The sequence below is a fragment of the Rhynchophorus ferrugineus genome, unplaced genomic scaffold, assembly GCF_030347505.1.
Source record: "Rhynchophorus ferrugineus isolate W39M unplaced genomic scaffold, kcgeb_rfMv2 rfM2, whole genome shotgun sequence".
In the NCBI taxonomy this organism is placed as follows: Eukaryota; Metazoa; Arthropoda; class Insecta; order Coleoptera; family Curculionidae; genus Rhynchophorus; species Rhynchophorus ferrugineus.
Window position 1 is genome coordinate 5,663,922 of NW_027472581.1, and position 20,881 is coordinate 5,684,802.

At 30.1% G+C, this 20,881-nt stretch overlaps 4 protein-coding genes across 14 annotated transcripts in view; 3 read left to right on the forward strand and 1 right to left on the reverse strand.

Annotated features, from left to right (window-relative positions):
- The window catches only part of LOC143190441 (uncharacterized), a 58,864-nt gene extending 55,921 nt beyond the window's left edge, over positions 1 to 2,943 (forward strand). For 3 of the 5 annotated variants that reach the window (XM_076394719.1, XM_076394720.1, XM_076394721.1), the window contains 5 exons: positions 363 to 470; positions 530 to 686; positions 743 to 914; positions 1,665 to 1,892; positions 1,946 to 2,943. In XM_076394719.1, the coding sequence (XP_076250834.1) occupies positions 363 to 470; positions 530 to 686; positions 743 to 914; positions 1,665 to 1,892; positions 1,946 to 2,149 (869 nt within the window). In that variant the 3' untranslated portion in view covers positions 2,150 to 2,943. Of the gene's footprint in view, positions 1 to 362; positions 471 to 529; positions 687 to 742; positions 915 to 1,313; positions 1,405 to 1,664; positions 1,893 to 1,945 lie in introns of those variants that run through there. The other 2 variants (XR_013004240.1, XM_076394722.1) reach the window with 2 other exon arrangements.
- A 4,169-nt stretch (positions 2,944 to 7,112) lies between these two features.
- On the reverse strand, positions 7,113 to 7,817 carry l(3)87Df (cytochrome c oxidase assembly factor COX20 lethal (3) 87Df). Of its 2 annotated transcripts, none has more exons than XM_076396789.1 (3): positions 7,660 to 7,817; positions 7,398 to 7,585; positions 7,113 to 7,347 (listed from the first exon to the last, which is right to left on the reverse strand). In XM_076396789.1, exons 1-3 carry the CDS (start codon positions 7,678 to 7,680, stop codon positions 7,221 to 7,223), a joined length of 336 nt encoding a protein of 111 aa, XP_076252904.1. In that variant the 5' UTR covers positions 7,681 to 7,817; the 3' UTR covers positions 7,113 to 7,220. The 2 variants fall into 2 exon arrangements, with proteins under 2 accessions (XP_076252904.1, XP_076252905.1); XM_076396790.1 differs by having other exon boundaries at positions 7,398 to 7,532; positions 7,660 to 7,795.
- A 140-nt stretch (positions 7,818 to 7,957) lies between these two features.
- On the forward strand, positions 7,958 to 9,298 carry LOC143191578 (E3 ubiquitin-protein ligase MARCHF3). Its single transcript, XM_076396788.1, has 4 exons — positions 7,958 to 8,237; positions 8,296 to 8,496; positions 8,713 to 8,936; positions 8,994 to 9,298. The coding sequence occupies exons 1-4, from the start codon at positions 8,094 to 8,096 to the stop codon at positions 9,280 to 9,282; spliced, it is 858 nt and encodes a 285-aa protein (XP_076252903.1). The 5' UTR covers positions 7,958 to 8,093; the 3' UTR covers positions 9,283 to 9,298.
- A 765-nt stretch (positions 9,299 to 10,063) lies between these two features.
- The window catches only part of Ip6k (Inositol hexakisphosphate kinase), a 123,600-nt gene continuing 112,782 nt past the window's right edge, over positions 10,064 to 20,881 (forward strand). The window contains exon 1 of one of the 6 annotated variants that reach the window (XM_076394748.1): positions 10,064 to 10,614. The gene's annotated coding sequence lies outside the window, so the exon portion shown is untranslated. Of the gene's footprint in view, positions 10,619 to 20,881 lie in introns of all 6 variants that reach the window. The other 5 variants (XM_076394743.1, XM_076394749.1, XM_076394746.1 and 2 more) reach the window with 5 other exon arrangements.

Below are 20,881 nucleotides of genomic sequence, written 5' to 3' on the forward strand. Positions count from 1 at the left end.
ATATGGTAGCTGTTTAATGAACAGTAATTAAATATAGTGTAATTTTAAAATAAATTATATTTTATGACGTTATTTGTTTGATTATTTTATTTACATTAGTATTTTGTTGTGAGTCAAAATAATCGAAACCTGGCGTGGCAACGTTACATTATAATTATAAATTTTGATTATGTGCATTGGCTGTTTTATTCAAAGGACTATAGTTATATTTTTGAACCTGAACATTATCAAAGCCATCACACCTAATTAGGTTGTTTCCATGGTTATTCTCAAACACAAGCTAGCAGATTCATCTTAACACATACAGTGACTAGAACAAATCTACACATTATACAGCTATTAGTCAGTTATTTTATTTTTAGTTAATAAAACTGGGGACTACTGTTGCGTAAAAACTAAATCGTCAATTTTTGTATCGAATTCCAAGGAAGGAGAACCAAACTTAGCTCCAAGTTTTGTTTCTTACGAGGGTATAGCGGTTTTTTCAACATTTTAACGCGGGTTCACTAATTTTGTTACTCATTTTCAGGTGACAAAACAGAGTTAGTGCTAACGTTACATACTGATACGCGATACGAAGTAGCAGATCTGAAGAAATTACATAACTTGCCAGAAAACATAATTCTGAAAATATTCTCGTCTTTATTACTCGAAAGAAAAGTGATTCTGATCAGTGAAAGCATTAGGTTTGTACAGGTAATGTAAAAGGTATTTTCGCGTTCTATTAAGTAATGGTTTTTAGTGAACTATCCTCGTGTGTGGATTCTCTGCAAAGTATATTATATCCATTCACTTGGTATCACACGTTCATTCCAATCGTACCAGAATCACTGTGGGATATTGTCGAAAGCCCCACCCCTGTTATTTGTGGAGTTTTATCGCCTAAGGCCGTTGAACACAGGAAGATTGAAAACGTAAATATAAAACAATCATTTGTTTTTTCCTCTCTCATTTGTTTATCTCTTGTTAAATTGTATTTGAGTCTCGGAGAAAAATCGTGGTATTTTTTCACGATAGATATCAACTATAAATAACTCGGAAACAGTATTTTACGATAAAGAAGACGGCGACGCAAATTTGTGAAAAAATTGTGTTGTGAATGGTTAAGTTTTGTTCTGATAATTTGTATACAATAGATTAGTCACATTCTGGTCATACAAACAATCAGATATCTTAACCCATAAATGGTTGAGAATTAATTGAACTGTATAGACTTTACAGTGAATAAAAAGGACAAGCCTTGTAATTTGGTGTCTCTATTTACCTTTTGATGGAACGATACTATTCTCATGTTTCATTTTTCATATTTCCAGCGCGATAAACTGTGCGCGAAATATTGAGAATCTCTCCCTCTTATGTGTGTTTGAGTAGGCCCTGAACTCTTTGGATTAACAATTGGAACCGGTAGGTGGCGCTGCAATATGGTTGTAGTCATTTTTTATCAATACATATACTACACATCGTCTCAACCACATCCAATAAATTCGTAAAACTTTTATGTGACTTTTGTGTGTGCGTCGTTTTATTCTTGCATTGTTTATCTGATCGTTATATGTGTTTTGTAGTTTAGTTTCTAAACCCACTTATGCCTTACACAGTTTTTTAACTGAGATATCATTTGACAGTAAATTGACATATCATTTTACAACAATAATTCATTTCAGGGCATCGTTGTTTATCTCGATACTAAATCAGTATTATCAGAAGAGAAAGATGAATTAGACATACTGAGTGGTAGCATGCAGAGAGTATGGAAACAATTCATAACCATAGCGAACAAAGCTAAATCCCACGAATATGTGTACTCTGTATATTTAGCTGACGCCTACCTATCAGTATTTATCTGTTGTTTAAAAAATTATAAACAATTCGTTAATAACGGACAATTTTTGGTGAGTGTTATCAATACTCACTGATTAATTGATTAATTATCTTGATTTTGTAGAAAGAACAATTTATTGCTAAGGCCAAAACGAAAGGAATCAGGCGTTTTCTAAACATGTTCACGGAAACGTGTATGTTTTCCGCTTTTATAGACACGGCATTAAATAATCCCGAAAGTCTAGAGACTTTCGACAAAAAAATCAAACTATACGGATCTGATGGGAGCAGACATATTTTGGAGAAGCTTATAGATTGGAATCGATAATTATAAGTAGAGGGTTAAAAATCAAGAGAATATAATATTTTCCAGTGTTACAAATACAATTTTAAAAATAGTTAACTTGTTAAAGACAACGTGTACTGTATATGACATAGTATTAAAGACATGTAATATATTATACATATAGATTTCCTATATTTGTAACTGTTTTGTAAATTTACTATGTAAATATATACATATTTTTTATATTGTTTTAAAATATATATTTTGATAAAATATCTGAAGTATTTGGATTTCATTGAAAACAATATTTATTTTTTTGTACTGGTAATAAATAAACAACACCTTTATTTAAGAAACTAGTAATAATTAATTGATTGTCACTGATTCGTTGTTTAATAAATTTAATTCCAAAGTCACTACTTTTCGGATAATATCAATATAATCAGCAAATGTTTTTATCTACTACTTGTAATAATTAGAAATCATGAAGGTATGGATACTAGTGGTAATTACTACTACATCATACATTAAAAACTAATGCCCATCCCATTTGCTCTCTAACAATATACTTGGTAATCATAATTACTGTCTAATTATAATATTTAAATTCAATCCACATTCTCTAGAAATTAATCTTTAGCATATTAAAGATAACATGTACTGTATATGACAACTATTTACTTGTAGGGTATAGTATCAAAGATATGTAATATATTATATATATAAATATAGGTACAAACAGTTTTGTAAATTTACTATGTAAATATATGCATATTTTTATATTGTAAAATATATATTTTGATAAAAAATCTGAAATATATTGATTTAATTGAAAACAATATTTATTTTTTGGACTAACAAGTAATAACTAAAAAGAAGGGCACTTAATTAACAAATTCACTATTTTTTAAATAGCATTAATATATTTGGAACGCATTTTTTTTCTTTTTTTTTTTAATGTCTTAAAGTCTTCTTTTTACCAACCAGGGTTTATCTGAACTGGACTTACTATTTAACGTGGGCTCCGAACCACGGTCCTCGGCAGAAATCGTCCCAAAAGACATCCGATCTTACCCAGCCTGGTTAATAGCGTGACTGGGATCATTTTCCTTGTCGGATTTGGCATTCTTGCCTAGGACAATCATAAACATAAATTTACGACCACGCCTCAACAGGATGCGAATAGTAAATTAAAATTCTTCAGGTGTGGATACTAGTAAAAATTAATGTATTCATTCATTCATTCAAACAAAGTAAATGGTAATCATTAATATTGTTTCATTGCAGTTTTGAATTTTTTTTATATGAATATGATACATCTTCGTTTTTAATTTACTGGTAAAAATTAATTAATTGTACAGTATCTAAAGTAACATCTAAATAACAGGCTTGTTATTTAAAACGATACTAATAGCAATTAATGCATTTTCATTAACTCATCTATTCATTAATAAGACAAATTATAATCAAAATTTTTATATAGTACCAATACATTTGAAAAGTGTTTTTTTTTACGTTAAAACATTACTATATTACTATATATTGATAACAATTGCCTAGTTAACTAATTCGTTCTCTAATAAAATAAAATCTCTAATTAGTGTTTCAATATATTTAAATTCCTTGCACGGGTGGGGATGTTGGCAAAAATTAAGTATGTTACCTGAACAGTTTCTAGTTTTATTTATTGCTGAAAATTAATCTTTTTAATTTTTTAGTTTGTATCAGTTTTCTAAATTTACATACGTAAATACATTTTTATTGTTTTAATATATATATTTTGATAAAATATCGGAAGTATATTTGGCTAACTTGATTGAAAACAATATTTACTTTTTTATACTAAGTAGTAACTAAATAACAGTTATTTAAGACAATACTATTAATTAATGCATTATCACTAACTCATTCATTTGTTAATGAAAAAAATTACAATTAAAATGACTCTTTAAATAGCAGTATTGTATTTAGACAAGAGTCTTTTTTTATGCTACTTTCAACATTTAATAATCATAAAAGGGTGAAGATTACTATTGCACTATATATTGAATGAATGAATAAAAAACATTTAATTGTGATAAATTGAACAGCATTTGAGGCAATATCCTGGCCTATCAGGGCAACCGAGACATTCGTAAATGGTATCGGTTCGTTTACCGTTAAGGCTGCAGGATTTACATCTCTTGGCGGGAATCTTGTTTTTTCCCGAATCAAATTCTAGTTTCCCGATTTTATGCGACTTCTCTTTCGCGCTGTGGTCAGGTTTTTTGTCTATATGTGGCAACAAGGACCGTTTCTATTGTATGTATAAATAATTTCTGGTACCTTCGTTCTGAAAAAAAATTCGACAGCTAGTCTTACTTGACCATTCCGAGCATGAATTTATTGTTTTTTACGTAACTTCATTGTGCGTCTCTTGTTGTCAATTTCGACCATGCGATTTTGATGTTCGAAAGTGATGTAACAAACTTCTCTTTTATCCCTCCATTTTCCAATCAAAATTCGTTTGGCGTATAGAGCGATAGTCTATCTCTTCTTTAATCTTGTTGTTTGTATTGCTCTGGGTGTATTTTTCCTGGTAGTTCGTAAAGTACCGGTACAATGAATTTTCTGCTCAAGCAGTGATCGGGCCAGATCATGACTATTATAATAATTGTCCAGATATACGCTATGCCCAACGTTTAGTTTGTCTTGTATCAAATATATAACCACTTTTTTGGCATGCTGGTTACCTCCTAAATCATCAGCCATGCCTGTATATACCGCAAACTTTTGCACCATTCCATTCCACGTGGATAACGGGCATAACTTCACCCCATACTTGTGGTGCTTGTTTCTTATGTTTTCCCGAAAAAACAGGTCTTCCTCGCCACAAAATCATCGGCCCACCTAGAACCAATTCCCGCCCAGGATAATAGACCTCAGCCATTCTATTGTTAAAAAAATCAATCACTGGGCGTATTTTGTGGAGTCTGCTATCGGATACTTGTCGCTCAGGTTCAGGATTTCTTGAAAAATGCAATGCTCGTAGAGCGATGAAGAACCTGTTGCGGCTTAGACTTTTCGAAATGGCTTCTTGATGGAAGAAGGGGTCTTTCTTCCAGTAATCCTGTAAGCTCCATAACATTACATTGCTCATGTGCAGAAAGATGTCCAGAATAACTAATAACTCCGAGGGTGTGAGGTCTTTCCACGAGGTAATCCGGGACATCTTTCGAAGGCCTGGTGATTGAAATATTTCCGTCGCATAGTTGTTTGTTTGTTCCACTATATTCGTAAGAAACCCGTCGTTAACCAGTAAACGAAAAAACACTATTGGAGTCTTTTCTGTTGGTCGAATCATAAGTTCTTCGGTTTTGGTAAACAAGTAACTCATCATTCCAACAGGTTTATTTGTCCAATGAATTATTTCATCTTGGTTTTCTTTATGTTCTAAATCACTTCTGCTCTCCACATCGGTGTCGTGCCCAATATAGACGGAGCAAAGAGAACAGAGGGAATAGTCTCTATATTTTGTGCCAACATCAGTCTCATCAGATGAGGATGTCATTTCCATTCTCGTCTGATGATACTGATGAATCGCTGTTATCTAAATTCGACTGTTCATCGATATCACAACAAACCCTTGCCTGTTTTCTAGAGTGGAATAGTTCCGTTTGGTTAACGTTTTGTTCTATTTCGAAACCGAAAAAAAAAACCGTGCACGTAAAACTTCTTTTAAATCAGTTCCGTAAACTAACGCACTAAATATCAATACAATACAGACTATTATAAATGATTATAACCTTGTTCTAAAACCCGTTTTATACATGCGCAGTGTGAATTTTACGTGAGTTATATTAAAAATGCACATGCGTGTGACAAATCCGTAATCCATTAAATCTTTAAACACAAAATACGGAAATTAGTTATTCTGGGTCTTCAATAAATAGCGGCAACCCACAGCCGAATGTAAATATCGTCACCGGCGTCAGAGCGAGTTTTCCTCTTAACGACAATGAATGTAAATAATAAAGTAATAATTAGATAACAGTCTTTATTATTCTCATATATTCACTAGCAAAATTATTTACTGATTTTTATTAGATTTAAATTGCATTTAGATTGTTCAGATCTGGATACTAGCAGATTGAATTAACTGCTGAAAATTGGTATTTAGCTTACCTATTAAAGATAATAAGTAGTGTGTATAAACTATTTAATTTTACATATAAATATATAACAGCTTCTTAAAGCTATTCTGCAAATATATACGTATTTTTTATATTTATTCACCCATTAATTAATTTTAACCAAAGTTACTTTTTCATATAGTATCAGTACATTTATTCATTTTCTATTTTTTTAAATGTCAAATCAGATGTCAGATATAAACCTATAATTTTTATATACGATATGTAATGTTTAAATTTTATATACATTTTTAAGATATACTAACACTTTTTATAGGATTAAAGCACCAAATTAAAAATCAATTTATTCATTGGATAATAAAATAAACCACAATAATTAGTTATACTTAATTACAATGTTTATTTAATGTCAATACCACCTAGGCTCGGATATATATTCAGATATATATATATATATATATATATATATATATATATATATATATATATATATATATATATATATATATATATATATATATATATAATACCTTTGAATGGACTATAGATTTTGTTTCATTATTGTAAGTTTACCTTATTAGAAATCACTTACTGTATATGACAATTTACAGGCAAAAATTTGCTGTATTAATATATTTTATGGATCAATAGTTTTTTTTATTTCATTTTTGTTTTAGACTCAGTTTTGTAAATTTTTACGTAAATATATAAGAATATATTTTTATATTCTTTTAAATCATATATTTTAAAGAAATTTGAAATTAACTCATTGGCAATGATATTTTTATACTATACTGTATTTTCAATATTATATGTAAAACGGGACCTTTGATTAAAACAACATTAAATTATTCACTAAATAAAAAGAATAATTAAAATTACTACTTTACGAACTATATATTTACAATTTTTGTTTCTCTACAACTTAATTATAATGTTTAAAGCCTGTCAAGGTATGAAAAACAGCAAAAACTTTCTTATTATACATCAACAATTTCTGGTTGTTGATTTGTTTGAGGAAATTGATCTGTACCTTCTAACATCGCTTGCTTTTCTAACATTTCTTGTAATCTCATTACCTCAAATTTTGTTTTGGAATAATTATACCTAAAAGTTCATGAACTAAAATAATTTATATAATTATTAAAACTGATTACCTGCAATGCATCCAGTACCCTATAGTTATCATTGAAAATGAATACACTGAATAATTGACGGATCTTAAAGTTCTACTTGTAAATAAAAAATGTGCTAGTCCAAATGCAAGTCCTCCACTAACTCCGTATAAAAAGCTGTTACGAAAACATGGTATTTTAGTAATATCTCTGCCAAAAACAATTATTCCCTTTAACAGAAAAAGCAAAACTATCCATTTCTACTTAAACTTAATTTGTGATGAAGTTATATAAAAGTGTATACCTTGTCCTGTTCATCAGTCATAATTATGTCTTATAAATAAGTATATTTTGATTAAAATTGCCTCTTGTTTTTAACGACGCGATTAAATTCTTATTTTCTAAAAATCCTTAAAACTTTTAGGTTAACTTATTGAGATGAAAACCAGGCAACCCATAAAACACGTTTACAATTAACCCTAATTGACGTAAAATAGTAGCTGCCAAGACTAAATTACTTTTAAAAATCAAAGTCATATTTTTCACCTTCCGAATGATACAAAAACAAAGTCGTTTCAGAAACGTATAACGCGTTTCATAATTTCGACTCTATAATTATACATTTTTATAATAATTAACAAATCTATTTCATTTTTTGTATAAAACATGATCCATATTCTATATTTAAAAACTTAAAATCTATTTTTGTTCATATTTTAATATAATTGTGCTTGTGAAATGGAAAATATTACAACGGAAGTTGAAGAGGCCATCACAGAAGCTAAATCCCCAACAAGGAAATTATCAGTGGCTTCTGTGCATTGTCGAATTTGTTATGATAATGAAAAACCAGAGGAACTTATAGCTCCATGCCACTGTAAGGTATGTCGCTGTATTCTTCGAATTAACATGCTGTTTTAATTAATGTTTAATTTAAAAGGGCACAGTTGCTTTTGTTCATCGTAGTTGTTTGGAGACATGGCTCGGAGAGTCTGGTACAACTACATGTGAATTATGCCATCAGATATTCAAAACTGAAAGGACTCCTAAATATACGTCGCCGAAATCAATTTGGAAATGGTTGTTATATGGTTCTAGATATCCTGGGCAAGGAGTCAGAGGAGATATTGTTGCTTGTACGGTATATATCATTTTTGAAGTATTTAATATATATATGTATATATATATATATATATATATTACTATAAACAAACTTACCTCCCAAAAATAGTTAGCCAAATTGTATTATTAGGGTGTGGAAAGTAACAAATCTAGTCAAAATTTAAACACAGTTTAGCTAAATTTAACTATATTTAGATGTAATAGAAATTGTTAACTTTTTAAGATACATTTGTAGATTATAACACCCCTGGCAATTATAGTTACATATGTATGTCTATATTCATCTGAATACTACAGTCAGCAAAAATTTGCCCAAGTTCCAGCAGCTAGATGGACATCAATTTCATTACTTGTTATGATTGTTGTGATGCTGTTTGGATACTATCTCTGGGTGTACTCTGTTATTAGACTTCATGCGCGGATGTGGTATAATTGGTGGCAAAGATCATGTGTTGTCCGGTATACTAATATTACAGATATAAAGTATTGTTATATAATTTCCAATTTAATTTCTAGATATATTCCTCCAAGTACGGTTACTCTTCATAACAGAACTGATGAACACATGGTTCTAGTCCCTAACAATACTCCAAATCCTCAACAGGATGAAGATGGGATACTGAGTGATGAGTCGGAGACCAATCTTGAATCTGTAATAACTGTTGAAATTACTCCAGAGTTGGTAGGGACATCTGCAACCAAAATTCAAGATACTAATGTCAATATAGGTGGTCCTAGTGATAAAGATACTGTGATAGATATTAATGCACCATGTACAAGTAGTCAAGTATTTGATTTGAAATAAATATTTTATCCTGAAAGCGTCTTTTAATAGCATTATTCAGTGATTAGCTATTGATTTTTTATTACAGCCAAAATATAATAGAGGGTTGGAAATTATGATTTGTTATTTGAGTTAAAAAATACATCTACTTAAATATCGTATTTTAATTTGGTTTTTGCATATTTAATTTGTTTCGTTAATTATTAAAACAAAAATAATTACTTAAATTATAATTAATTAGACACTATTAACAAAAATTGTCAATTTAAATTTATGAATGACATATTTGGATATAATCTCTAATATAATCGCCAATATATATAAAGAAAAAATTTACTTGACCCGCAATACACCTAATGGATTTTCTAATATTATCTCTTAATAAATACGTCAAACCAATGTCTAAAGGCTATGATAATAACCAGCTGTTTTATGAGATCAGGAATAACAAGAAAGTTAGACAGTATGGTACGGTATACGTAAACAACAATAAGTATCTGTTACTCATAAGTTAACATGACAATCGGATAACGTTATATTAATTTGGTCAATTATTGACGAAAAATATTTAGTAAATATCCATAACATTCCTTTAATAATGCTAGAATACAAAAATTAAGGACTTTTTCAGTTACCAGATCAATTAATTAAAAAGTGAATTGGAAAGTTAACGAATATATTAACGGGATTTTATATGTTGTGCTAAATATCTCTATTATGTTTCTTACCACAGACGAACTGAAAATCCTTAATAATTGCTTGGTCTGCGCATGGCAAATAAAACATTTGTCTTGAAATCAACGTATCAAAGCAGAATTTTGTGGTGAATAGGACTGGATGTACGAACGGTTGCCAGTTCTAATTGAGATATCGCTGTCGGTAGACGAACAGCAATTATTGGCAAGATAGCCCTCTAAGTTTTTGGTTTATGACAATATTCTATTGTTCTGTGCAGAATTGTTACTTGAACAATTTGAATTTGACCGTCTCAATATTATTTATGTTCAGTCGAGAGCAAATATTAAGCCACTTTCACCTTTTGTCAAGTTGTTAGGTCTGTGTCAGTGTACTACGGTGATATGTGACATACTCGCTCTTATTTTAATTTTTTCATTTTATTTCTTCCAAAATTGACAGTGAATTGTGTCAAAAAACTAATCAGTGTTAAATTTTTGAAACTTCGGGTGTGATCCTGTCATCTTTTATGTGGACCCCGAAAATTTGAGGATCGATACTGGAACACTAGGTTGCCACACGCGCTATTATTTTATTTAAACGTCAGGGTTAGTTTGGCAACGCTGCTATGCACAGCTGATTTCACAAGAGATACAAGGGATCATCGACATTCGCAAAGTGAGTGATTTTCCCTATTTTTTTTCTTGTTTGAATATTGTGACATAGAAGTTATATCTATGTCGTTTTGTGTATTTGATTTTCTGTTCTTTCAAACACAAATTAAGAAAATAATGCGTATAAAGGAGGGAGTGGAATACTTTTTTCAGAAATTTGTAAACTATAACATAAACAAATATCTATATTTCTAGGTTGATTATGTTTTATAACCTCGTAATTATTGAGGAAACTTTGAGTTTGTTTTATATCGGTTGAATTTGTGCAATTTTACCAGCATTAGCCTGTTTTATGTTAGTGAAATTTATAATATAGTTTTGAACACGTGTGAAGGTTATTTGATCTCGCGCATTAGTTAGTGTGTTTATAAATAAAAACTCTATCTAAATAAGTTAATAGTACTTGTCATTTAGATAATTAAAGTACTTTCATTGAATAGATTGTATTTCTCTTCATATCAAAAATACTTATGATTTAAATAGAATTTTTATTTAAAAATTATTAATTGACTTAAAATATTATGATAAATATGATTTCTGTCTTTAGTGTACTGTGTTATTTATTAAGAGTATTTTAAAATGTCATTTAAACGATCATTTCCAGTGTTTTAATTAATTTATGTAATAGTTCTTTAAAATAAATGAAGCAATATTTTATTAGTGTAAATGTTCTCGTATATAATTATTGCTATAAAAGAAGAAAACTCGGAATACAACTTTCACTAAAAGAGTGTCTACGTGCATAAAGTCAGTAAGTTTTTTAGGCCTAATTTTTTAACCTATATCTGTTTAGGTCTTTGTTTAGTATTACTGTTTTTAGGGATGGCCTGAAAACTAGCCTGAATGATTTATAATTGTAGAGAGTTAATACTTTGAGAGATTTTGATAAAAAATCAATGAAAATATTTAAATTTAACATTTATCATTTTAGTTTTTGTTTAAACATCTCCCTCATAACTTTTTACAATAAACAGCAAAAAAACTTTAAAGGATTTTTACATTTGCAACCGTTTGTTGATTTGAAAATGGAAATTATACGGTATAAATAAACAAATATATTCAGGGTTACGTTGGGTTTATGTTTAAAAAATTAGATCTATCGATACGAGCAAGTGAACACATTTATTTTGTAATATTAGACAAAAAATATGTGAATCGTCACTATTTTGTATAGCATTTGAATATATTTTAAGTAGGAAGTGGATTTAATTAAATTCGTACGTTATTTTAATTATTTATTCATCGGTATTTATAAATATCAAGTCTAAAAATATCTCTATATCCTGCAGCAGGCTTGCTTGACGAAGAAAGATGCATTTAGGTCAGCGGCAAAATAAGTAAAAATATCTCTGCGTCTTTTATTTGTCTGCGTTGCATTTATTTGTTTGCCCTGACATGGATTCTTCGTAAAATGCATTTTATCAACCTCATAATATATCATTGAGATTTATTTTTAAAAAAAACGTGGCAGCTTTTGTGTATTATAATTGTGTTTGTATATAAAAAGATTAAAATGTGAAATCCTTGCTAAATCCATAGCCTTATTGTTGGTATAAAAATGCAGATTGTATTATAGCTGTCGGGGAGCTGCACATTTATACTTACAAAGTTCTGTTATTGTCGTATATTTAAAAAACTGTGATGGAAATATATGCTAATGACTGTCTTTGATTGAAACTGTATTTCAAGTTTATATCTGGATGTTTTATTCAATGTTGTAACATTACTGTGATATGAATATCCTCTTCGTCGCTATATATATATATATATATATATATATATATATATATATATATATATATATATATATATATATTGTTTTAAGCATATGGTTGTTATGCTATTGTCAAATTTTGGAGCCTCATAGAAGAATGGATAAAAGAAGCTTTCGTAAGAGATTTTAGTCTTAGTTGGAACATTTCCATTATTTTACATGTAATTCGATGCTCAGTGAATATCTATATCTCTATATATACTCTATGGTTATGAATGAGATTAAACTGTCCAAAGTGGGTGCCAATTAGTACAATACAATGTACGAATGTCAATAAAAACGACATCGCACGTTTTTCGCGCCCGATATGACAAAGTGCTAATTCTTGTCTATACAATCGTGATTCGATCGATATCCAGCTATATAGCTCTCTCGGTTTGTTTTTTAATCTGCATCCTGGTTTGTTTTATTTTTGTCAGACAATTTTTTTTAATTTTAGCATTTTTTCAGTTTGTTTTTCAGATTTGGGAGAGGGACTAGGAAATAAAAATAGGAAAAATAAACTAGGAAAAATATCGGTACTTTACAAAAGGTATATCGATATTTTTTCGGTATAACTACTAGGGACAATAAGAAACATATTAACAGAAAAAGAAACGATTTTATCCACAAAAAACTATTTTAAAAAATTAAGGAGAATAAAAGGTGGGTGGATAGAATGAGAATTCCTGGATTTTCGCGTTATTAGAAAGAAATTTATTATATTTATAAATTTAATTCAAATGTGCTTACTTATTACCTATAATTAGATTTCATTCGATGAATTGACATATTTTCGGAATGTACACATCCGCAAATTTAATAATAGATCTTCCGAATGCGTACAATAGGATTTGTTGAATCCATCCAGAGTTGCATTGTATTGTTTGTTCGGATTATTCACGGAGTTAAGTGGACTTCTAGGTATTATGTTGAAATTTATTAAAAACAAAGTATTTTTATAATCATTTTTTACCATATACCATAATGCAACGTTGCCGCACCAAATTTAAGTTTTTATTTATTTTGACATTCTGATAACAAAATCCTAATGTAAATAGAATAATGAAACAAAAATAACGTTATAATATATAATTTATTTTAACATTATGGACATCTAATGCATATTTATTAAGGGATTTAACTACGGTTAATTAAACAGCCACAATAGTTTATATGTTAGAGTTGTTTTATTATATTTACATTGACATGTGACAACGCTTGGTCGATCACTACCAACACAAATCTAATTATATAGATCGATTTGGTTACATGTTCGGACGCATCAAACTTCATTCTGTCTCCTTTTAACTAGAGTAATGCTAATTAGTAAAATGAGAATGGAAAATACTCCGAGTTTAAAGGGATTTTGCAATACGATCGACGTTGTTTATAACGTGCATTGACTTTTATTGGAAGGACTATAAGTATGGATAAGTATACAAACAATAACCAGGCCGGTTTTCGAATTAGCTCCGCAATCTTCGGAATAAAATGCATACGATGAAAAAAATGGGTGATTTCGATTCGCGCGGTAAGTCAGCTGTGAAAAGCGAATATTCTTGTTCCCGAATGTCCGTTTTTCTTTGAATTGATGCTTTGATAGATTAATCATACTGCATTACCTAATAGTGATAGTCTTTTTAATACTATCGATGATATTTGAGACATTATTTGACATTTTTTAGAACTGTTTTTGATTTTTGATGGCTATAATGTTAGTATCAGTGCTAATGTGAAATGCTGAGGGAATTTTACTTATGGATTATTTCCTGTATTCAAGCAGAGGTGTTTTCACAGTTTTATCTGTTGCTGAAAATACAAAGTATCCATGTAAACAACCTAACCTAACTGTTAAATTCGATGTTTTTGACATTTCTCTGTATAAAACACCATTTTTTCATTTAGTATTATTGAGTTATTCAGTATACAGACATGTACATGGTACATTTTCAACATTTATTACTTTTGTTGTTTAATTTGAAGAAATCTGCTGTCACAAGTCCATCAAACATGTTTAGAAACTTTCGGTAATGGTGGCCTGTCATATCTCAATTGTCGGTTATGGTTTCAACGATTTGGAAGTGGTGATTTTGATGTCACAAAAAAATAGCCTGGAGAACCCATAAAGTTCGAGAACAATGAATTATTGTACCAAAAACATAGTTCAAACTTTCAAAGAAATTTAAGATAGTCACTTCAAGACTTCTAGTCAAGTTAAAAATAAAATCACAAAATTCTATTTTTCATATCCAGCCACAAAACTTTAACTATTTTCCTATGGACATAGATTAAAATTGTGTTCATGTCTCTATCACACATTTAACGTAAATTTATACAACACAACTTTGATCAGCGGCGGCTCAGACCGAACAAAAGAAAAAAACGAAACGAAAAGACAAAGAGGATAAACAGTTTGACCTTTCGAAGAGGAGAATTCGCTTTCGCAACGATTTAAAATAACAACATTCGTTCTTTTTCAAATGCATACGTTATTCGTTCGCGTATATTGTTGCCAGGTGGTAACAGTTTCCTGTCGAAAAGGATCCAAAGCAAGCGCTCTTTACGATGCTGATAAACCGCTATAGCGAAATGTTTTATTTACAAAACATTCGTGCGGTACGTGCGGGTTGGTATTTTTGACTGTCATTACATTTTAACCGTCTATATAACCATTAAATTTTTATGACGGGCATCTAAATTGTATTGCCAAAAGAAACATTCATGCATTGCCTTCTCTGAATGTCACTGCATAATTAATTTAGAGGTCAAACAATATACCATAGATAAAAAGACTACAGGGAAGCAAACAATATGTAGTATATTTTAATTAGCGTTGGGAACTATCCACTGAAGACAGTCGAAACAGTCGATAGTCAAAAAATAGCGACTGAAAATAGTAATTACTATTTTCAGTCAAATGCACGGTTCGGCCGTTTTTTTTTCATTCGTGATGTCAGACGAAGATGTAGGAATTCTTGTCTGTATAAGTTGTGAGATAGGAAAGGACGGACATAAATGCTTAGACCAGTTAATTTTAAATGTGTTTATATTCTCCAATCGTAGTATAAGCGAGACAGAGATGTATATATATTTATTCACGTGCTATTAACTTTAAAAAAGAAAAGGATACAAAAAATATTACTAATTTCTATTAATATGTAATAAATAATATAATTTTAAAGTAGGTCTACTTTATTAATACTGAATGTTCTGTGGATTTGTTAAAAGAAATGGAATAATAACACCACAAATGTTTTATCGTGTTTTAATATATTAATTGCTATTTTTAACTGTCATAACATAATATAATAAATATAAATAGTACAATACAACTTAAACAAAACCTAAGAACTAAAGATGTTCAATAACCATGACTACTAAATAAAACCTAAACGTATATATTCAATGGGTTTTCTAAACGCCCAATAAATGACTCCAAAATGATTTCCAAATACTGCTTAATCTGTAAAGTTGCCGTTAATATTTTTAAAAGAAATTTAACAACTGCTACTGCAAAAAATTCTTCAAATCTTTTGGAATCGATGCAATTTCTGAAATCTTTGGAACCTAATGTTGGTTTTCAAGATTGTAGGAAAACAGTTTTGACAAATAAAAGGCTTGGACAAAAATCGTGAAAGTTTATCAAAAAAGTATTACCTATTATGCCAGTCAAAAGTATCTTACTATTTATCATTTACAATTTAATTTTTTTGCCCTCGAAAACAAGCGTTCCAAAATGCTGCTATTTTAATTTGCAATATATAGTTATTTACAAGCAAACTACAAAAAAAAACATAAAACCACATATATTACATATAAATCTATATAAGCATAAATTCGGCGCATTACTTTCAAGGTCGCGGCTAGGACGACACTAAAAATAACCAAAAATAGCGACTGAAACAGTCGATAGTAAAAAGTTGTCAATTACTAAACAGTCGATAGTCGATTTCAGTCGATTGATCCCAACACTAATTTTAATTAAATACATCTTACATTTAGTACAATCTTAATTTACAAACTAATTTATTACTACTGTTGTGTTGTGCTTGCATTGATAGACAAGAAAGGCGAGTACGAGATTAATACATCAGTATGTACTTCGGAAATTAAAATAAAACTAAACTACTTAAGCTAAAGTTAAGAATACACTATACAAGTTTGTGTGGTTTAGTTCGCTTCAATCTTCTGATTTCCTGCGTGTTGTCCAGTATCTACATAACTTCTACGTTGGTGTGATTTACTACTAACCTTATTTCATATTTTAAGACGAAATTTTGGATCACTTCATCATTTGATTTCGAGGTTATTATACAGCTCTTCGGTGGTTACGTAGCAATAAGCAATGGTATTTAATCGTAGGACTTTGTTTTGGGTCTGTTGGATTACTAGTTGGTTTGATGTTTTAGTACAACCTCATATTTACACCCCATAGGTCCAAATTAGTTTTATGATTGACTTATAAACCAATCTATTTGTTTTTAGGTCAATTTGAGAGTATTTTCCGACTAACCAATACAGTTGCTTGGCTTTGAGTATAATCTGCCCTGGTTTATGCATAACCTGATGTTTCGAATTTAATGTACCATTGAGCTGAGTATTGATCCTTAGGTTATTCTAATTAAGGAATCGGATATTCGTCAAGTGGTATAATTAGGTTTTTGTCATTCGCCATCATTCTGGAATTAAGCTGTATTTTCCAATATCTAGTCAATTTATAGATCTTATTATTTGCTACTTGTAGTTTTTCTACAGCCTTAGGCAGAGATATATCTTTTACCATGATAACTGTGTTGTCGGCAAATGTTCCAAGTTCTGTTTCTTTTGTTGTTGGTATATCAGTGGTATAGAGCATATACAGGAGTGGACCCAAGACATCTCACTCAAGATCGTCAATACATGTGAGTCTTACTTTTAAGCTGATTTTTTCCTGCATTGTATGCCTAAACGCGTCCCAGTTAGTAACATTAGTCTTCCTTTTCTTTTCAGGATTATCGTGCCTAGTATTAGCAATACAGTATTATTGGTTGATAATTTCGCACAAGCTCTCGATTTTTATTTGATTTCATAGGATACCTTTCGAAATGTAAAAATCCAGTAGGTCTGCCACTTTAATACAGTCGTTAGGCCAGTAAGTGGGTTCGCGCCCTGGCCGCCATTATAATAATTTGTAATATGAATTCCAGGTGTTATTAATCGTGAATACCCAAGTTGTTTGGTCTAATTTTGAAAATAAGTATCTGCATTGTTGTATTATTTTGTATTTTGATAGAATATGTAATATGTGATTGGTTGGTTAGTTCTGCGCATGCGCATTTCGATTATATACATCTGATTATGTTTATTAATGTTTATATGTGCTAATTCTGTGGTTAAGCTTTAACTTACTTATTAGTTTAACATCATATATTGATTTTATCATATTATTTCAAAATTATAGCGAAGTTTAGATGAGTAGGGTTTATGAATTTAAGTATTTAAGTATCTATTAGTATTTTATGTATTACTAGTACAAAATTAAAATATCATTAAAATTATAATATATTCTAGATGTGACAACACCAACAAAATTACTAGGACAGGGTAATTTTCTAACCTCACATAATGACAGGGAATCTAAATGTAATTTGAAGTATGTTAACTTTGTATATATCACTATCAGTGTTATTGTTCGTAGTGGTTATTAAAAAATATGATGTGTAAGCATGTAAATTTATGTCAATAATAAGCGAATATACAAAACTGAAAATATCCATGCTGTTACTTTGATATTGAAATATTATATCTAATGTACGAATTCAGTTTCCATCTTGCTTTCTACTTGCCAGATTTTACTCTCTCCGATTTCTGACTGTCCCCTCATTTCAAAAATTTTTTATTAAGAGTTCTTAAAAATGAGGATTCGTTCTTTTATTAAATAGGTTCCTAGAACTTCTGAGAGTTCTAATGTTCTTTGGATGTCGACAATACCGTTAAGATCAATGACTAGGCGACTTAAATTTACTGTGAAAACAAACGGAATTGCAAAACCGAAGCGAACACAATTTTGACCAGATAAGTGAAATGTAAAAAATGATGCAATTTTACTGGTCTTGGTGTAATACTTTTTTTAATCAAAGCCGAATTTGTTTTACTTCGGTGTATTAATAAAAAAAAACGCATTCGAGTTATTTTAATAACAGTCAACCGTAGAAATTAGTGTTAGGAACTATCGAGTCAAAAACAAACGAAACAGTCGACAGTCGCAAAGCAGTCGAACTCGTCGATAATATACTAGCGACTGAAAATTTTCAGCCAGATGCACAGTTGTTATTGATTATTGATCATAACAGACGGACATAATTGTTTGATTCTTTGTGCTATAAAGTTCATTTCATTTTTTTTTTAATAATTTTAAATTGGCAAATGGCATTGCGAGAAAATGAATGGAATAATATTCCCAAATGTCTTTCATTGAATTTTAATATTTAGAAATTAACAATAACATAATGTAATCACATTTATTGGTTCATTTCTATTTCATTCTAACGTGTGACGTCTAAGTGAGACGGAGATGTACGTATTTTTTCTCGAATTTTTTTTGGGAAAGGAAGGGAAAAAGATAATGGTTGGATTCTATTATGTTCAAAAGAATAGTTTAATTTTGAATGATATAAAATGATTTTTATATTTTATATATTTGACTTGGTTGTAGAGAGGAATAGTGTAACGACCACTAAATATTTGTATTGTATTATCTCAGTTAATCTTTACGAATTATTTAACCAACGCACACTTTTTAAATACAATAATAATTCTCTTTATCGTTATATATTTTTTATATATTTGTCAGGAATATATTAAGATTATTATTCGTTAAAATACTGTAGCGACCTTGAGGCATGTCGAATTTTACATAGAGGAATAACGGTCTACAAAATACCCAGAAATATAATTCCAGATGTTGAACACGGGCGGGGTGCCAACACAGCCAACTAGAACCCGATAACGAATAGCTGGCAACCCCGAGACGTTTATCCGGGATGTTATTGAAGGGTATTTCCGATGATTCAGTATCCGACCATCGTTTGGTTTAGACGTACCACCATCGACTGTCCAAGTGCCATCCGTTTTATCTATTTTGTATTTTCCACATTTTTATATTGCTTCAATAAATAACGGTCACATAATGTAACCACCACTGTTTCATTTCGTTTTACCTCCATTCACTGAACCACATCATTTACCCTAAGACTCCAATGAAATAAGTTTCAACATTTAAAGGTTTGCACATTTTAACAAATAAAAAAAAACCTAATTGTTCCATGTTAACAAACAAATGCATTTTAGGCAAAGCTGTTTTAGGATTTATCAATCAAAATGCTGTTTTTTTACCCTATTGCGTTAATAAATAATCTTGGAAAATAGAGTTCCAAAATGCTGCAATATTAATGTACAATATATTGTTATTTACAAGATGGCTCGAAAGGAGTATCCATCTCCTAAACTACATTCTAGTTGGCATTTCTGCAATGATTTTATATTAATATATGAGTTATAAATCAGAATTAATGAACAAAATTGGGGCACGAGATTTTTTAGCAAATATTTGTTCATGTTATAGGATCAATGATAAGTCAATAAATATATCGAATGCATGTTTCATCTTTAATGTCGAACTATTTGCAGATTTAATTCTTGATATGGTTCTATATAATGACTTGCATTATTTTGTGCTGACTCTGATTCCTGTACGAGATCTAGTCTTTAAACTTATTAGTAATGCATAAATTTACTATGATAGCTATTTGAGATTTGTTTATAATTGTTTCTTCATTTGAGTAGATTTGTTAAAAAATTTTGTCGTTTTTAGAGAAGGAGACAAAATAAAAAAGAAATTAGACAAAATTAGAGATTTTGTTAGTATGTCCCGCTGAATCACATAGTTTTTGATAGCAGCTCAATTAAAAAGTCCCTAGCTGGACACATGGGTGGTGCTAACTACATTAAATCCATATGTTTTTTAGTTAGCCCTAACCCTCAAAAGATGCGTATATAAATTTCACAGCTGTCGGATCGTTAGTTTGTGAATTATCGCATTTTCGGTCTGACACATAGATGGCGCTACTAGAATTAAATCCACATGTTTTTAGTTAGCCCTAACCCTCAAATTATATGTGTATAAATTTGACAACTGTCGGATCATTAGTTTGTGAATTATAGCATTTTGAGTGAAGCAACTTTTGTTATTATGAAAAAAATGGATAAAATAGAATTTCGCGTGTTGATAAAATATTGTTTTTTGAATGGAAAAAATACAGTTGAAGAAAAAAACTTGGCTGGATGCCGAGTTTTCAGACGCTGCCCCAAGAAAATCAACCATCAAGGATTGGTATGCTAAGTTTGAACGTGGTAAAATGAGTAGTATTCTCCAAATTTGGCCCCCGCGACTATTTGCTATTCTCAGATCTCAAAAGAATGTTCGCTAGGAAGAAATTTTCGTCGAATGAAGAGGTGATCGCCGAATCTGGGGCCT

Excerpts from the sequence above, each read along its gene's own strand:
- LOC143191578 (XM_076396788.1), top strand. The coding sequence starts at position 8,094 with ATGGAAAATATTACAACGGAAGTTGAAGAGGCCATCACAGAAGCTAAA. Across the intron at positions 8,497-8,712 it reads GAGATATTGTTGCTTGTACG|ATTATAACACCCCTGGCAAT; the intron begins GTATATATCATT and ends ATACATTTGTAG. Across the intron at positions 8,937-8,993 it reads CAAAGATCATGTGTTGTCCG|ATATATTCCTCCAAGTACGG; the intron begins GTATACTAATAT and ends TTTAATTTCTAG.